Source organism: Myiozetetes cayanensis, unplaced genomic scaffold, assembly GCF_022539395.1.
Source record: "Myiozetetes cayanensis isolate MyiCay16 unplaced genomic scaffold, myiCay2020 scf9, whole genome shotgun sequence".
In the NCBI taxonomy this organism is placed as follows: Eukaryota; Metazoa; Chordata; class Aves; order Passeriformes; family Tyrannidae; genus Myiozetetes; species Myiozetetes cayanensis.
Window position 1 is genome coordinate 20,787,150 of NW_026088185.1, and position 19,910 is coordinate 20,807,059.

Consider the following 19,910-nt stretch of genomic DNA (forward strand, 5'->3'; position numbering starts at 1 on the left):
AAAAAAAAGAAATCTTTCCTTGATGCTTTGGAATCTGGCTACAAGGCATTAGATGGTTTAAAAGGAAAATGCCACCTCTGTGTTTCCTTTCCACAGTTCAGTAATGAATAGAGAGCTGTCCAAGTAGCCGTCCAATTTAACACATTGGAAAACTAGATGGGCAGCATTGGAAGCACAATCCTGTTTGCTTAAAAATTCTACAAAGGGTTTTCAGTTAGTATATCTAAATAGGGTCATATTTAGGTTTCCTCTGCTTCCCTTGCATAATAATATAAAGCTGTAAGACGAGAGAAAATTAAAATGATTCACTCCTACCTGCTTTGCAGAGGTTATGCATTCCTCTGATTAGTGTAATGCACCTTTCAGTTGTTATCTGTAAATCTTTTACAGATTTGTAAATCTTTTACATGCAATTGCAAAACTCTCACGGCTTTCACAGTACCTGATAATTCAGCCTGGTTTTTTGTTTTAGCTTAAAAAAATAAAATAAAATTCAGAAGTAAAAATAAATAATAAGAAATTTTTACTACTGATATAAAATACTTCAGTGAATATTTATTTGTTTATTAACTTAATTTTTTGTGCTAAGAGTGTTTAACTATATTAATGTTAAGCTTTGTTTTAAGTCATTCCTGTGTGTTACATATTCTGGATGAAAAGAGAAGTGTTAATAGAAAAAAAAATTTAAGCTCATAATTTCTGAATACTTAAAAAGATTCTAATGTTCCTGTTGATAGTGTATAACATTTTTAATTCTACATTTATTTGGCTACACTTTTCTAATATTATTTAAGACAAAATTAAATAGAGATTTTTATAACTAAAAATTTATACTGAATTTTGCCTGGAGAAATGGCAGAAGAGGGGCACACATGGAAGGATGCAGTGCTGCTGAAAGCAGTTCTTGGAGTCTCAGAGTGTGGCTGAAATCAGACTGCTGTCCAGTTAGTTTATAGGAAATTTTAAGAAGGTTCACATTCAATAAAGTTTGAATGCCACCTAATTAGTCATAGGAAATTAATCAGAAACTGAGGTAGTACAGTGAATATCGGAACTCTCTATCTAGATTTTAATGAAATATTTTCTGTGACGAATTTTTATTAAACACATGACACAAACCCCAAATACTGGTGAATAAAATATCATTTATGTAATTAACTGCTAAATAATTTTTGTCTTTAAAAAATTATAAAGTAAAACGTGGGGCACATATATCTCCTTTGCAATAGATTGCAAACTTCAGTGGTTTTTCTGACTTCAAACCAGAGAAGTGACAGAAGAATCAAGCCCATGAACCTTGGGGTCTAAGTATCTTGTACTGGCACCAAAACCCTTTTTTGGCTCCTTTTTGTGATGTTACCTTTCTACCTTGTCTTTGAAATTCTTACCATTAGCTGTGATATGTAATATATTTTGTGAGAGAAATGACTTTCATCAGTGTGCATCATCAAACATCAAGTAAAATAGTGGTGGTTTTTTGGGTTTTTTTGACAGCATACAAACACAAGCGCTATTATTCAGCTATACAAATGTGTGCCTGTAGTGCGCTTTGAGATGCTAATCAGTGGAGCTTGACTTCTGTACCCTGAAGCAAATTTTAAAAGTATTTCATCATTAGGTGACTACATATGCAATAAAACTATGGACAAAATTACAGAAAAATAACAGTTTATTGTTATTTAAGCTATCAACAGTGCTCAGCTAGTTATTGATATGATTATCTCATAGTTTAGATTTTTGTTGTGTCTTGAAGGCTGTTTACAGAAATGGCTAAATTTGTGTGATAGCTGCAAAGGAATGTGACATTTTATCAACTGGGCTCTATCATTTTCTTCTGTTTTTAAAACCAACATTTTATTTTTTTTCTGCCCTCTGAAAATGCCTGTGTACCCTCCCAATGACACACTGTGTGTCTTAGGACAACTTTTCTTAGTGCAGCATGAATTTTGCCTTTTTTTTTTGAGAAACGAGAACCAACATTTAATATGAGGAGTTAGGGTTTTTTTTCTTCCCACTCTCTCCAGGAATGTGGCACAAATATCAACATACACAGAGTTCAATTTCTCAGTTGAGATATTCTCTCTCTGGTGCCTTGGTGCCTGTGTGTGTAAAATATATAAATGTATATATATAGAGGGAGATTTCTATATTTGCCTATAGAAAATTCTCAGTTCCTCCTCTCCCTGTCCCCGAGATAATTTGTCAAGCTAAGTGAACAATCTGTATAGTTCCTTTCAAATGCTCAGGAAACAATACAGTAAGTCCCAAACCAAGACCATGCAAAAAATTGGCTATATTCCATTTTTCAGTCGTTAATTCAGATACATTTTATTGAGTGAGCAAGAAAGAATCTTCGGAATTTGTGAAATACAATAATTGAAAGGTTTAAGTGGGGGAAAGATTTATCTCAGCTTAGTGTTTCTAGGATGTCAGTTCTTTGGTTATGCTTCTGCTTTTAATCTTGTTTCTCTGCTTTGTGGGGAGCAGGAAGGAAAGGAAGGGTCAGCGGCTCGCGCAGCCGAGCCCGGGAAGGAGCTGTGCTGGAGCTCTGTTTTCCCTAAGAGCGTGATTAGTACAGTTTTGATGACTTAGCTAAGGTGTTCCCTACCTTGGGGAGGAAATCTCGGGTGCTATGTGGTAACATCATCCCTTCTTACAATGTCTTCTCTCTTGTTGTAATATAGACATTGTTGGTTGGTTGTTGTTGTTTTTTTAATGGAGAGACCAAATAAGTGTACAGGTTAATAATACAATCCTTTTACACAGGTTATTTTCTTAGGAAAGACAGTGTATGCCAGCACTAGCTGCTCTGATACTTATAGTAGAGAGAAATGTGTGTGGTGTGTGTCTGGTATGATGGGAAAAAGGGAGAGAGTGGATGAGCTCTGCTAAGAGCTCCCTGCTCTTAATCCTGAGCCACGTCAGGAGCATTCTAAAGCAGTTTATCTTCATATGTCGTCTTGTATATAAGAAACAACACTAAACCCACCAAAACTCATTTCATATGTAGCTTTTTCTACAGCCTTCAGATCAAAGTTATTTTCTTCAGGCTGGACTAAATTATACACAGGTCCCAGGAGTGAAGGACACTGAATTAATGCACTATGTCAACCAGTCCTGGTTATAGAATATTTTTATCGAAGTGTGAGACGCAACATCTCTTTACTATTTCATTAAAAATTAATGTGCAGATTTCCAAAAAGCAAAAAGCATAAATAACATAAACAAATTTTTTGAAAGGTTTGTACACTGTGGACACGTTAAGAATTTTTTTTCTTGAGTGTCAGATTACTTCTATATATACCTTTAATCAATATTTGTTCTCATTTAGCTAATTAGCAGAGGTACTCTAATCTCAGTACAGCAACTGCTCATACCTTTCCTATGTTGTTAGTTTTTTCCTTTAAAAGGAAAGCAATATTCCTGGTTGCAAGCTGGAGCATTATATTATTGGCCCACATAAATTTGCTTTTTCACTTTTGTTAGTTGAATGTAATGAGTCAAACCTAACTACAGTTATTTGAAACTTATTGAAATTGAGTTCTGCCTTCATATTTGCAAAGTGAATAGGACTGGCTAGATAAATGTCTGGAATTAACCTTCTGATGCTGTACATAAAGCTGTGAAATATATATATACTTTTTTTTAAGTGTGGTGAGTGAAAAATATATTGAAAATTATATTGTAATGAATTTATACAGAGTGCTGCTGCTGTTAATTGGAGGGAAATATATTTTATATAACTCTTGCTATGTAACTTGCTCTTGTGTTTTAGGGCAAGGTGATTTTCTAGCATTTTCAAACAGCTTGATATAAAAATAATTCAGCATCAGTTAAATCTCTATTTATTGTGCTCCCACTTTGTTCAAATAAAGTATGTCCCTTTATGGCAGTTTTAACCCCATTTATCCTCATGCACAAGTGCTCACCTGTTATTTACTCACATAAGAGAAGGTCGATACTGCAGAACAAGGGGAGTGCTCTGTTGTGACATAAAACATACATATTCATTAGCTCTGCTGTCCCTATGGACATGTGTGGTATGTCCTGATGATCTTCATTTGGCAAAAGGAAGTGAGCGTAAGAAGGAAATTGTCTTAATGGATTTACGATACGTGGAAAAAAGGTTTTAAAAATGCTTTACTTGTGGTAAGGAACCAAAGCAATAATTCTAAGTGTGAATGAAAGAGTAAAAGGAAGCAATTTACTGAAAGATGATTAGCAACAGAAATGGAAAAAATAATAAAATCCAATATTTAAAAATTATAATTTTCATATATTAATTTTTTTCTTCCTAGAAGAGCTTAGGTCAAGATCTGAATGTTCCATAACAGTCTCCCTAGTGCTGAAAATTTATTCCTTCTGCCTCTCACTTAACTTGCTAAAAAACAAGTTCAGGGTTTTGTGTTTCACCTGCTTCAGTTGATTACATGAGAAACACGATAAGGCATGAAGGTATTTTGTCTGCTCTGCTTTTAAGGATGTGTGTTATTCTCTTTCAAGGTAAATGTGCCTTAAACTTCAGTTCTGGAAGGGGAACCAAATAAAAGGCTACTTCTGCTATTTTGTTGCTTTAAAAGAGAGTATATATTTTGCTGCGCTTTTAGAAGCTTCAGTTGGGTTTATTGGAGCCTTGAAAGAAGCATTTTGGTGGGAGCACAATCAAGCTCCGTGTCTAAACGATTTTGCAATTGCAAATATAGATACATACTTGTGCCAAGTGGCCAAGTATTCATTCATGATTACATTTTATTATGTGAATATTTTACTTCTCAGAATCACTAGTTTCCTGAAGTAGTATATTGATTCTCATGTTTATATAGGCATAAATTGCAGATTATGTGGTATGTTAAATGTTTTTAAAATATGTTATAGCTATAAGTGTGTGTTCATTGGACTGCAAAAAGTAATTTTTTAAAATGCAAGTTATGCTTACGTTTGTTTACAGGTATTTTTCTTGTGAGTATTCTCTCAGAAATTATTATGATCTTATTCATTTGGCATTGACAAAGCATGGTAGCTCCTTTAAAGGCATGGTACTGTTCAGAGCTACTTGACAAAAACAGCTTAAAAATTTAAATCCTGCCAAGAGAAAGCATCATAATAGGTTAAAAGAAAATTCAATTATTGTTTTTGTCAGTGTGTTTTCTAGTTGGTTTAGAAAAGTGTTATGGGGAAATGAGTACAGTGAGGGCAGACTAATGAAGTCAAATATTTCAAAGATAGACTACAATTAATCATAAATATGACAAATTCTCTATATATGTGGGTTCTATCATGTGTGCATAAATGGTTTTACTTGTGGTAAGGATGACTGTGCATCAGTGTGGTTATACTGCAAGGATGGAGCCCTGAAATGAGAATGTTTTTGTGGCAAGAACTGCTGCCACAGAGAAACCAATACCTCCATGGTGGGCAGCATCCTGGGAGGTCGTGTGAGTGCTTAAGTAATGGCTGCAGTCCCCGACAGCCACATCTGTGGGCTGCTGCTGGACTGGCCTACAGATCCGACCTGCTTCTGCTGGCAAAACATGCTAGTGTCATCTCTGGACCTAGTCCCCCTTTGCTTCTTGACTATTATTTCTCCTTATTTCTGTTCCTTAAGACCTTTGAAGCTGATGGATCTGCTAAAGGCTGTTTAGCCAGAAATGTCTTTGTGACTATCAAAGGCGCTGCTTTATGTAAATGGCAGGGAGGGGGCATGGGAGGGAGAGAACTCATTTGCTGTAGATGTACTGCAATTTGCTGCTGTAAGGTGTGAAAGTGTGATTTTAAAGGAATAATCATTTGACAATATTTAAGTTAAATAATGGGGATGTATCAGTTTGAGATTTCACATCTGGAATTTCATTTTTAACGGTTCCAAAATCTCATAAAATATATAGCATTTTTCTTGCTGCTTTTATCTCTAAGTGCTGTTGACATATATGTGATCCTCCATATTACTCGTGATTTAAGTGTTTTGTTTTAAAGACTGAAATACTTTCACTATCCTTGTTAGATGGAAATCGTATTGTAAATACCCTGACAACAGCTTGCTGCCAACAATAACTGATGTGCGGGGCATGCATATATAGTAAGAGGAAGAACAGACCCCTACCAAGAAAATGCTGAGAGCAGTTTCCAGGCCTGGTTTTGTGAGTTTATGGCTGCCACTTACTGAAAAAAGCTTCCAAAGCTGGGACCGTACAGCTGGGCATCTCAGTTGGAGGTTCATCCTCCCACCAAATCCTTTGACGTCAAAGGAGTTCCTCATGGACTGGAGCAGAGGTCTTCACTGAGTAATTAGAAAATAAATGTGGGAATCATTTTCTTTTCTTTTTTTTTTTTTTCCCTGCAAAACATAATTAGCTCAATCCACTCTTCAAAATCCCTCCTGTTTCCAATTAAGAGAGATCAGTTGCACTATCTTCAAACAGCTGAAATTATGCTTATTAATAAAAAATGGAGTGTAAAAGAATTGTTTTATCTTGAATTAATTTTTATTATTGTGTGACATATGACAGTATACAGTCTTATGAAATATTATCAGATTTAGTACAAATTCAGGGAGTTGTGTGTCCTACATCTTGAACAGCGGTTACAGTATGACTCATTTATTTAGCTCTGCCCCATGCTTAAGAAGGATTTTAAAATGTGGATTTGGAGTCTGAAGTTCATGTTCCTAGCACCTTTAGCTCTCATTGAAGCATACTGGCCAGTGAAGTACCTATTCAAGTCAATAGCTGTTTTGGCAGAGCCAATCTTTTTAGCCAAGGGTTTTCTTCTTGGGGAAATACAACCATTATGGTCTGTTGTGTAAATACTCAGTGTCTTGAATAATTGTGGACAGGACTGAGAGTAGCAGTTCAGTGGGCAGGGACAGTTTTTGGGGTCTTTGGCTAAACATGTAGGCAATCCAAAGTGATGAAGTTCACTTCCACTTTCAGGTCTAGAGGGAAAAGAGTTAGTGGTACTCAAAGCTGTGATTTTGGAGTTGTTTCCTACCTTGAACAGTGTGTTCCCACCAGTCTGTTATGGACAGTTATCAGAAGCATCTCTTTTACTTGTTCCCTCCTGGTACAGTCTAACCCTTTTCAAAGCACATTAGGCAGTTGCTCGGATCATATTTAACAACAGGCCTGAAGTTAAGAACCTGCTTGAGCTACTGATGTTTACAAAGGAACCTCCAGATCTGTGCTAGGTGGGACCTGTGTACTGCAGGGGTGAACAAGCAGGAATAGAGGAGAAGAATTATTTTCTTTTGCCTCAGGTATGTTGAAGGAACAGTTGGAGGCCCCTGATCTAAACTGAGACTTTGTTAGGCTGCTTGGGAAGGTTAGTGAGCTGCACTGTTTCTAGTGCCTTGTGCACAGTACCTCTGTGACATTCAGGTGTTTTTCACCAGCATCTCTGGGTGGTATCTTCAGAAAACCACAGTTGCATATGATTTAATTTTAGTTTGATTATTTCATTAGAGGTGTGAATAGATGAGAGGTTTACTAAAGTCCCAGTATCCTTTGGGTAAGGCACGTTGTTGCTAGCCAAGCTGGTGAGTTGGGTCACTGTAAATCCTTTGTGGTTGTCTCATCCAGTGTGGTCTTAGCTAGTATTTCTGGACATTTCCATGCCTGTTTTCAACAGAAACTCTTGTATTTAAATTGAAAGGAAAGGCTAGTTATTTATCTTTTTTGACAGATATAATCCTGTAAGGGGATGAGAAGTTTGACCTGATACTGAGGGCACCAGCACTGGAGGGTTCTTTGTATGCACAAACTCATTCAAACTCCCAGCAGGATCAGGCCCCATTGGACATCCAGGGGGCTGATCCTGCTGGATTGTGTAGGATGTTTCTTGTTGCTTTTTGCATTCAGATTGCAATGTAATTTTTTTGTAACTGGTGTTTTTTTTCCTTTTTTTTTTTTTTTTTTTTTTGGTTTGGTTTGGGTTTTTTTGTTTCTTTAATTCATAGATCTGAATATCTGAATATATAAGTAGACTTCTGCCATATGGAATTATGTTATGTGAAAATGATAAAGTATTGTGTATTAGATTTTCCATTTTCAGGCTAAGTGCACAAAATTAGAAGGGGGAAAATGGTCAAACATTTGGTTCAAAGTAATTCAATAATGAAATTGTTGACTATAATTACTTTAAATGTAATTCAGATAGATCCAGCTGGAAGAATTATGGAAGAGGGATGTATAGCAAGGCTGTCAGGACAAGGAAAAATACATACTGCTAAAAAAGCCTACACTCCCTCTCTATATAATGCATTAAATTTATCTTAAAAGCAGTTCTCTGATAAGTACATACCTGTACTTAAAGAACAGAATCCTTTCCTTTTGCCTTTTACAGCCCATACCCGCACACTTTACACAGTTCAAAAATGTGGATAGCTCAGAGGATTCCTAAGTTAGCAAAGATTTTTTTTTTTTGAAAAATACATTCAGCCTTGTATTGCTTTTGGATTTTCAGGAAGTTATTAAGCAAATACACTATCTGCAGGACTATGGTTTATGTCAGAGTTTAAATTACACTAAAATAAAAAATGCAACCTCTAAATATGCCCTCATTTACCTGATTTTAGATGTTTATGTCAGCATTTGGATTCCTAAAACAAGAAATGCAGGAAGATTTATCAGCTCAAACAAAAAGCAATTACTTAAATAAAATTTAAAATATGGAGAGGAAGTGGCTACCAACAGGAAGGGGGGAGGGAGAGAAATATTTGCATAATTATAAACAACCACAGCTTCTTCTTTTTATCTCCCAAGTCAGACATTTGACTTTCTTCAAATAATTTTTGAACTATTAACAAATAGAGTCAAACCTAGCAAAAGTTTGCTGCTTTCTCAATTATTATCAAATTGAGGAAATGGCTCTTTGTGCCCCCCAGTCCAGACCATTCCACTGGTCTCCATGTAAACACTTCTTCACTGCTTACTAAAGCAAAAAATATGCTTATGGTTAACTATTAACCTATGCTTCCAAATAACACTAATGATTGCGATGTGCTGGAATAAATGCTCATGTTTCATGGGATGAGAACAGTCCTGTTCTCTTAAGCTTATCTAATCAAAGCCTAATCCTGCCTTTACAGCCTTTGTTAAATGCACTGGTATTTAATATGCATCAATAAATAAACTTTCAATTATTGTGCAGTGAGCATATCCAAAGATAGCATGACAATGTGAAACTACTGGTCTATCTAGCAATTATTCTAAATAAAGGATGCTGATGATGTGTTTTCCCCCCTCCTCTTATAATGGATAATTTAGATTTTCTGACGTTCTTTAGCAGCCTAATAATAAGGAAAATAAATTAATCTAGACAAATAAAATTCAAAGAATGTAATTTCTAAACCATCTAAGTACATCTCCCCCCTGTGACTAGAAATTTAATTATTTTAAAAGCACATGATCCATTCTAAATAAAAAAGATCCAGCGATGAAATTTTTAAAGTATTTGTGAAAGGTATTTTGAAAAGCTTACAAAGTGGGTAGTGTGTGATATATGTTTTTGTGCTCTGACCTAGTCCATTCCTTTATCTCTTTAAACTGAATAGCCTTTCTTTTACAAGCAGTTAATGTGCCAAAAGCATATTCATTAACTACAGTGCAAGTACCAGGTTTTCTGCTCCATCCATGTCTATTTTACCTTCAAGAGTTTCACTGCTGCTTTAGTGCATTCTTTGCAAAGAGTCTTTCTCATTGCATCTGTTCATTAGTATCTGGAGAAACATCAGTCTACTCAAGTTCTGCATCTCTGTAACAGAAGCTTTCAGTGCTTTGGTAACGTTATAAACCAAATATTGCAGAACACAGATACGGTTTGTTTGTTTGTTTGTTTGGCTTTTTTTTTCCAATTGGACAATGAACTTGTATGATGTTATGCAGTTCTATGTTACAGGAACATTCATATTTTTGCCTTTTAAAACTTGTAGTAAATCTCATGACATGAGAAGAATTTTTAGATACTGATTGCTTGCACTTGGCTCTTGGTGATTTTCTCTTCAGATTTCCAGCAGAATTTAACAAAGTATGATTTCTGGAAAGCTTCTGATAGTTTCTCATTAAAATTGCATTTTTTAATGCAATCATTTAATTGCATGATTTCTATAATTTCTCCCAATTTCGTGATATACTTATTCCCTCTGAAAGGCAGTGGTTGAAACATCAGAAAGAATTAGCAAAAACTATTATATTAATGCTAAATGAAAGAAATAAATCTGCCAAAATCTCAGTCTCAAAGCTGCATTTGTCAAAAGCACTTCTCTGAATTAACTTTTATAGCATAACTGTATAATTGTTAGCAGACGTTTTTCTCAAGTTGTCAAAGTATTTGAAAAAAGAGAGAAAAAGAACACTCATAAAAAAAAACCCAAAAGTAATTAATGGCATGCTCAGGTGGAGTGAGATTTGCAACTTGTACTAAAAAAAAATATTGCTCAGTTAGAGGTACTTTGCAGTTTTCAGCCAAAGTTTAAATGATTTTAAGATTTGCAAATACGTGAATCCAAAAAAAAAAAAAAAAAAATACTCCAAATGCAAATGAGTGCAACCACAATAAAATATAATTGCAAATGAATCTGTTGCTTTATTCATTTATTGTGTAATTACTGCAATCCTTCCCACCTTGTTTTCAGTATTTCTTAATCATTAAGTCAGAAGCATGACAGCAGTGCCAGCCCTGGCATGATTCTCTTTGACTAAAACCTTGTAAATTAACACAATTAGCACAGCATCATCCTGCTAATTAACTTCCAGTGTCTGGTGCAGTGGTTTTGCAAACAAGGAAGAGGGAGTCAGAAGGGAATAAACATGCCATTCTGTTACCAAACTGTGTGCTGTGTTAGGCTTAGCTCAGCGAGGCTAAGCTGGCCATGTCAGATGCCAGAGTCAGGCGATGAAGAGCTAAAGGGGTTGGGGAGAGAAACAGGAGGGGGTAGAAGCTGTCAAAATAGACTGCAGTAATTCAGAGGGGAGCGAGTGCCACAGATGCTTCATTTCGACTAGGCCTCCGCCTTATCAGGGAATCTGTGCCAGAGGGCACAAGACTGTTTGCAAAAATCACTTTTGGTAATACGAGAGAGATTAAGGAGGTCTATTTGATACAGCTGTACAAAACACAGCAATGTGTCTGCCATGCATAGGTACGAGTTGGAGGGGGTTATCTTAACACTTGTAAATTGCTCTTACCCGACTCAATGGATCACAAGGAAGGGAGATAATTCATGTCACATTATTAAAAGATTAATTGCTTTAAAACGAAATTTGTTTTTTTTTTTTTATTATTGATAGATTTTGTTTTGGCTTTGTATTGTTTGTTTTGGGGGGCTTTTATAGCTAGCTGTGAAATCCACAGAACTTTTAGGGACTTGGCTTCATTTCCTTTTCCTTTTCTTCATCTTTTTTTTTTTTTCTTTATTTTTTTCTTTAACCCTCTTTCTTTGTACCCTGGAGGCTGTGAAGCGGAGGGGGGGAAGAGAGAGCAAGCAACGAGACCGACAGACAAGTCATGCTTGTTTTTTTTTTCCAGACCCTCAACAACAGAACTGAGAGGCAGAAAGGAGCCAGTTGTAATTCATACCGAGTTGTAGGCTTTGTGTGATGAAAGCGACAGAGCGCTGCCTGGGAGATTGCTTTGCTGCACTCCACGAAGCAGATTTGAAACTGTCGTGGACCACTTTAGATGAGAGTTGGATTATGGAATGACCTGCTATGTCTGTGTCATATTGTTCTGCGCAGGGTGCATTATACTCTGCTAACTAGGTGTTCAGTACCAAATAAGAGAGGTATCCTACATGTGATCTGTCAGCTGTGTCTCATATTTTTATATTGGTTAAAATATAAAATTGAAACAGTGATGAAAGAGGACAGAGCCTTGGACGTTAACAGTAAATCTGCACTCAGAGTATTTAAAATATACTGTCTTATTTAATTACTTTGAGAAATATAGCATTACCTGTATTTTTTATACAAACATTTTTTTTATACAAACATTTTTTGGTAAAAAATGTGTATGTACCTGTAGTAAACCAAGCAGTTCATAGTACTTCATAAGGCCATTGCATTTTCTTTCTTTAAGGACTGGTGGTGTTAAGTACAGTGTTTCAGAGAGCTGAAGAAGTTTACAGACAGTATGTTAGAGAACTCATTTAAAAACATGTGAAAGAGGCTGAGGTCACTGTTAACTCTGTTGTTTCCTGCTGCCCTAGGCTTGAAGATGCAGTGGACGCCGGAGCATGCCCAGTGGCCAGAACAGCACTTCGACATCACTTCAACCACCCGGTCCCCTGCCCACAAGGTGGAAGCCTACCGAGGGCACCTGCAGCGCACCTACCAGTATGCCTGGGCCAACGATGACATCTCGGCTCTGACCGCCTCCAATCTTCTGAAAAAGTATGCAGAAAAATATTCCGGTATTTTGGAAGGCCCAGCCGAGCGGCCCATTCTCAGCAATTACTCTGAAGCTCCCTCGGGGCTGGTGAACGGCCGGAAGAATGAAAGTGAGCCTTGGCAGCCATCACTGAACTCGGAGAGTGTGTATCCCATGAACTGTGTCCCAGATGTCATCACAGCCAGCAAAGCTGGGGTAAGTGCAGCCCTCCCTCCCGCAGACGTCTCAGCCAGCATCGGGAGCTCTCCTGGGGTGGCCAGTAACCTGGCTGAACCCAGTTACTCCAGCAGCACCTGTGGAAGTCACACCGTTCCCAGTCTTCATTCAGGGCTCCCATCTCAGGAATATGCCACAGGATACAACGGCTCGTACTTGCATACCAGTTACAGCAGCCAGCCAGCACCTGCACTTCCATCCCCTCATCCATCTCCCCTGCATAGCTCGGGACTTTTACAGCCCCCACCACCGCCACCACCACCAGCCCTCGTCCCCGGCTACAACGGGACCTCTAACCTCTCCAGTTACAGCTACCCTTCTGCCAGTTATCCTCCTCAAACCGCTGTTGGCCCTGGGTACAGCCCTGGGGGTGCCCCGCCACCCTCGGCTTACCTGCCTTCAGGAATCCCTGCTCCAACCCCTCTGCCCCCGACCACTGTCCCCAGCTACTCCTACCAGGGCCACGGTCTGACGCCCATCGCGCCGTCCGCCCTGACAAACAGTTCAGCCAGCTCTCTCAAAAGGAAAGCTTTCTACATGGCAGGGCAAGGAGAAATGGACTCCAGTTATGGAAATTACAGCTATGGCCAACAGAGATCTACACAGAGTCCCATGTATCGAATGCCAGACAACAGCATTTCAAATGCAAACAGGGGGAATGGTTTTGACAGAAGTGCTGAAACATCATCCTTAGCATTTAAGCCAACAAAGCAGCTAATGTCCTCTGAACAGCAAAGGAAATTCAGTAGCCAGTCCAGTAGGGCTCTAACACCCCCATCCTATAGTACTGCTAAAAACTCACTGGGTTCGAGATCAAGTGACTCGTTTGGGAAGTATACCTCCCCAGTAATGAATGAGCACGGTGACGAGCACAGGCAGCTCCTCCCTCACCCAATGCAAGGCCCGGGACTTCGTGCAGCTACCTCATCCAACCACTCTGTGGACGAGCAACTGAAGAATACTGACACACACCTCATTGACCTTGTTACCAATGAGATTATCAACCAAGGACCTCCCGTGGACTGGAGCGACATTGCTGGCCTAGATCTAGTAAAGGCCGTCATTAAGGAGGAGGTTTTATGGCCAGTATTGAGGTCAGATGCATTCAATGGACTGACTGCTCTACCTCGGAGCATCCTTTTATTTGGACCTCGGGGAACAGGCAAAACATTAATGGGCAGATGTATAGCTAGTCAGCTGGGGGCCACGTTTTTCAAAATCCCTGGCTCTGGCCTTGTCACAAAGTGGTTAGGGGAAGGAGAAAAAATTGTCCATGCCTCCTTCCTCGTGGCAAGGTGTCGCCAGCCCTCGGTGATTTTTGTTAGTGACATTGATATGCTCCTTTCCTCTCAAGTGAGTGAAGAACATAGTCCAGTAAGTCGGATGAGAACCGAGTTCCTTATGCAGCTGGACACTGTACTGACTTCTGCTGAGGACCAAATAGTAGTAATTTGCGCCACGAGTAAACCAGAGGAAATTGATGAATCTCTTCGAAGGTACTTCATGAAACGACTTTTAATCCCACTTCCTGACAGCACAGCGAGACACCAGATAATAGTACAACTGCTCTCACAGCACAATTACTGTCTCAATGACAAGGAGGTTGCACTGCTTGTCCAGCGCACAGAAGGCTTTTCTGGACTAGATGTGGCTCACTTGTGTCAGGAAGCCGTGGTGGGCCCACTCCATGCCATGCCAGCCACAGACCTTTCAGCCATTATGCCCAGCCAGTTGAGGCCAGTTACATATCAAGACTTTGAAAATGCTTTCTGCAAGATACAGCCTAGCATATCTCAAAAAGAGCTTGATACATATGTTGAATGGAACAAAATGTTTGGTTGCAGTCAGTGATGCTACTTAAAAAAAAATGTAATGAATGTTGGCACACACAGAATCTGCTACATAGGGTAGAGAACCCTTTTCAGTAGTGTTAAAATTGCAAAGGGTACTGGGAAGACTACAATTTACCTTGCCTCTAAAGAGCCAGGGTATACTTGAAGGAAAAGTGCATCAAACAAGAGCTGCTGATCTGAAAAAGCCACACATGACAGAAAGCGCATGTTGATGCTCAGTTCTGTTCAAGCTAGACAATACTCACCAAGGAGCAAGGTGCAAGTGGGTTGATTTCAGAAGGACATGAACCCTGTGTGTTGATTCCATTCTGCTGTTCTTGAGATTTAGTTGCTGTCAAGTGCCTGAAGTGGTGCTTTATTTTTTGTTTGCCTCACAATTACATTGGTGGCATGTGCTAATATAAAGAGCTTTAACTTCAAACATTATTGGACTAAAGAGATGAACGGTTGTGTTGCGACAGAGAGCCAGATTTTTGCTATTCTAAGAGCAACAGTATTCCTCAATCCTGTCTGTTCTGTGGTGTTAAACTAAGAACAGGTAAAACAGGGTAATGGTAATCTGGACCTTAATTTCTGCAGTTCATTTCTTTTAATGTTCTGTCTGCAAAAACTCAGGAAAGTGATTGTGATTTGTACAGTACCTCAAAGGAATGTGTTGAAAGCACTATGTACTGCTGAGAGTTATAGGCTAGGCTTCAATGTTACTTTATATTAAATATGTATGTTTACCTCAACAATTGGAAAATGGCAAGGAAAATTACTTTGAATGTATCCAGGAAAAAACTAAAGTGTGATATGACTGAAGCTTTACAGTTTTTAAAAATAGAAACAGAAACATTTCCCCATATTCAGGAATGGTTCTTTTGCCAATTTGTCAGATCAAACCAGAGCAGAGTGATTTTTCTTGTTGGTAAACTGTAACAGTTCTCAGCATATTGCTCCTTGATAATTACATGATACAGTCTTTAGAAGGTGCATAGATGAATAAAAGAGCCACTTAATTGGTTTATGTTAGCATCTGAAACAGTCAAACATAAGATTTGGTAGGATTCTGAGAGGCAAATTACCTTAAGCTGTGACAGCTGACCTTTGTTGCATGGCCCTAGTCATAGTTTTGAGGCTATTTTGGTGAAGCTGTAGGGAGTAGAATCAGTATAGGTCGCTGGCAGAGCTATGAGTTGCAGAGCTGTTTATAGCAATGCAGTGGACTGTGACCAAACAAACAGTACAAATAAAGCAAAACTGAACCCTCAAAGTACATTTACTTCCCTTCCCAAACTGTAAAGTTGAGTTTTTGTTGTGTATGTACGGCTTCATTGTCCTTAATGCAATATTCATTTAGCATCCATTAGAAATCTTAGGCTGAAGTGTACCCACCATTATTTCTACCTCAGTTTTGTTACGTTTCTCTTGGAAAGCAAAGTAAGAAATAGGGCAAAAACCACCACTAACACAAGTCAGATTACATTAGGAATGCGAACCTGCTAAACGAGTTTCAGAGAGCTGCTGTTTTTTCCCCTGAAGTCAAGTTTTTCTCTGTGTTAATGCTCTTTACCCCCTCCTCTTTCCTCCCCCAAATATACATATCCTGGTGTCTTCCTTCTGGAAAGACTCGTTGGCATGTGTGGCATTTTGCTCAGTTCACCCTCCCCACCCCTTTGGCCCCCCTCTTTCTTTTTATCCTTTAATGCTTTCTGTGCAACTCTTTTGGTGACAGCTGACTGATGTTGGGTAATGTCTCTGAGCAAGAGCAGTGTGTGTTGCAGCTGCCCAAAGCCTCTGCCATCACATGAACAAAACAGCCTTGCTTTTTTTGAATGTATTTTTTGTTTGTTTACTTTTAAAGAAACAGTAACAAAACTGTTGCAAAGCACTGGCATTTAATGTTTCTCTTAAGTAATGTACGTTCAAGACCGTTAAAGAAATGCACTGAAAAGCCCCAAGAAGAGAGATACCAATCTGTTACTAGGTCATGTTTGTCTTCTCAAAAATTGTACAGACCTTGTCCGTTTTGTTAAATCGGTGAAGACATTTAGCGTTCAAAAAGCTAATGAGGGATTTTGTGATATTGCTGGAAATTTATGACTCTTGATTATTACTTTCCTTTATTTTTCTTTTAAGATATATATATATATTTAGATAGAACATGCTAAAAACAGAGCAAATAAACCAAAATCTAATTTAAGATGGATTCCTGGCAAACATTTTGTCTATCTAAAACTTTATGTTTTAAGCATAAAAGTACCATTTTAAAAACAGTGCCTTTCATTAAGGATGTAGAAAGTAAGATTTAAGTACATCACCTGCTTCTCTTCTTTATTTTCCTTTTTTTCTTTTCTTTTTTTCTTTTTTTTTTTTTTTTTTTTGTTATTTTTTCTTTTCAACAGCAATTACAGTCTATGATCCTTGTTATGACCCTGCTTACCCAAACCCCCACAGGCTGCTTCTTCACCCTAATCATTCCACCATCCTCATATCTGGGAGATCCTGATGTCCCCATTAGCCCTAGGTTCACACTGATCACACTGGCAAGTACGCTGTTGCATATCGCTGACCCAATTTCTGTCTTAGACATTGCCTTTCATACCTGCCATTGAGCTGTGCTCATTTAAAAGGCTCAAACAAGTTTGGATAAACTGTTTCTCCTAATCATACTCCTATCGAATTTTTTTGCAGTTTGTAAACTGAAAACTTACGCACTAGAGTGGTTTTTTTTCCCCTCTTTTTTATCCAGTAGCCAAACTAAAAGAAAAAATAATTGTAGATGGTCCATTTGACTTCCAGCTTTAAGTCATCCTCTTTAAAAAGTCACTCTGGGAAACAAGATTTTTCAAATGTTAACCAAAGTGAGAAGCAGGCAGAAACTGAGATGGTGTGCAAATGCAGGTTCTACACACACATGCTCACGCTCTTCAGGTCTTGATACAGCTTTGGGGCAGCAGAAAAAACTTCACCCCTATCACAGCTGCTGTAAGGAGAGGAAAACAGAGCCAGATTATTACCCAAATCTTTCCTTACCACCAGCTGTCATTGACTTTGCTCTGGGAGGGTGCCTGTTGAATTTGGTGAGAACTTGGCCAGGAACTGCTAACAGGAGGCACCTTAACCCTTCTGCAAGTGGTTTCTGGCCACTCCTTTGATGCAATTCAGGGCTAAACTGGCTAAACCCCCTGCCACATCCTGTCCTTCTTACTGCTTTCCTTCCTCCTCCCACATTCAGCCCCTGCTTTTTCCCTAGTGAGCAGGTTTTGGCATGCTGCTGGTCCTTCACCTCTGTCAGCAGCCTTCTTGTCAAGGAGGGTCCAGAAAGGGCAGAAACACGATCCTGAACTTGAGCAGATCCCAAAGGTTAGAATTGTTTTTGAGAAGAGAGACAAAATATGTTTTAATGGTGTTTTCAGGATTAAGTATTTGCTGGTCTTAGACATTTCCATGGTAGAAAGCCCTTTGTTGTCTTTTACAATTAGGCAAAGCTGGGGGCTGCTGCCACAGAAATGTCCAAGTGGTTGGCTGGGGTTTCCTGCCACTGGCACAGCCCTGAATTTTAAGGAATCTGAAATGGTTAAAGAGCATTTGCTGTGTCAGCCTATCACTGCAGATGCTTTACGTTGTATTTTTATGTGTGGATTCCATTCTGCATCAGCTCATTTTCTTCCTTGTACCTTCAGTAACAATTCCTACAGCAACAAAAGTAAAATAAATTGGAGGAATATATCTGCAAGCTGAAGGATCAATATCAATTCAAGGAGGAGTTCATAATGACCTTATGTGAGACAGAAATGGAAATACTCTGTACTTCTGGCATGTTTCTCTTCAAAATATTTAGAACATTAGTGACAATATATAAAAGTTTGCTGACTGAGCTGATCAATGGAATGTGAAGGCAGTTTACTTTAAGGCTATTTACTTTCACAGGGATTATTTATCTATTAGTCAGTCTGTATTCTACTCAAATGCAGATAGATGGGCAAAATGTTTTCTTGAACATTACAAACCTACCAACGGGAAAATCAACCATCTGACTAAAATACATAGGCCAAACACCATCTGGGTGTCTTTACCAGCTATTTGGAGGCTGTGCCCTGTAAAATAGTACAAGGTCATATTTAGGTGTTTTTTCATAGGATGTTTCTTTAGGGGATTGTCTAGTTAAAAAGATGCAAATTAATTCCTGCATCAAGATGTTAATACACTGAAAGCAAGTTTGGGGATATATCCAAGGTTTTCACTGTCCGCAAATACACGTGACTTCAGGTAAAGGGCTGTTCTTATAATCCCCCTGCATTTTTCTCTCAAGCACTCCATCACGAGGGAGAGTGCATTACTCAGATCTGAAGGATACACTTTGTCACAAAACAAGGCCACCAAAAGTTGTAGGGCCTCCTACCCTTTCATTTACACCGATCTAAAGGTGGGATAACCTTCTTGACTTAAAGGAATTACTCCTGATTTCTGCCTTTGTTAGAAAAGTCATCCCTCCGATGTATAATAATCTATGTCTGTTGGTTTTCATCATCAGCTCTGAAAGCTAACCTTGTCCTCACAGCACTAACTCCTTTCCATCTTGTATGTGTGCATGTGTGTATATAATATTTATATGTGCATACACACCATGTCCAAAAAATAGCTTTGTCTCTTTACTTAGAAAAAAAATAATAAAAAAAGGAAAAGTCATTTAATCGTCTGCAAATTTATATGAAGCACATTAGTAAACATGGTGATAATAGTATTTCAGAATTCAAAAAAAGCCCAGCTGTGCTGGTGACTAACCAATACATGAACTGAAGCTCACACTCTGCAAGGACCTTTGGTTGACATTCGATTTTGAACCTGCCAGATGCATTTTTGTGAACCAGGGATACTGCATCTTTAATGAACAAGTCTCTACTCTTTCCCCTGTTTTTAAATACAACACAAGCAGTGTAGCACTAGGCACTGCAATTGTCAAAGACAATTAGACTGAAAGCAGGAAAATTTCACCTCCCTGTCTCAGTGATATGTAGAATGTCGGCAGTATGGGTCAGCCTTGCCACAGAGTTGTGTGAGAATATATGAATCAGTCCTATAGAATGTTAAATATTTATAAAATGGTTCTGTACTACGCCAAGGTTGGGAGCACATTCATTCCTTCTTGTTGTTTTATAATAGAAAAAAGAAGCAAAAGTTTATTTCCAAACCTAAACTTTATGTGGTTCTTTTTTTTTCCTTTCTGTTTTGCTTTTTTTTGTTGTTCTTGTGGTTTATATGCGGTTGCTAGAGGCTTTTCATTTCCTTTTTAAAAATATTTTTCATCAGATGTGCGTTCAGACATTTGTTCTTTAAAACCATTTCTACCTCATTGCTACATATTGTACATGTAGTATTTATTTGTTGTCTTTTTTTGAATGTCATGCATTTCGTAAGAAAAAGACTTGTCCTTGAACTTGAACAGTCTACCTCAGAAAGACTGTCTTTACACTG

The 19,910-nt window shown here is 38.3% G+C and overlaps 1 protein-coding gene across 4 annotated transcripts in view; it reads left to right on the forward strand.

Annotated features, from left to right (window-relative positions):
* Positions 1–19,910, forward strand: part of FIGN (fidgetin, microtubule severing factor) — a 105,268-nt gene that overhangs the window by 83,363 nt on the left and 1,995 nt on the right. For all 4 annotated transcript variants that reach the window (XM_050339853.1, XM_050339854.1, XM_050339855.1 and 1 more), the window contains one exon: positions 12,200–19,910. This exon is cut by the window's right edge and continues 1,995 nt beyond it. In XM_050339853.1, the coding sequence (XP_050195810.1) occupies positions 12,200–14,448 (2,249 nt within the window). In that variant the 3' untranslated portion in view covers positions 14,449–19,910. The remainder of the gene's footprint in view (positions 1–12,199) is intronic.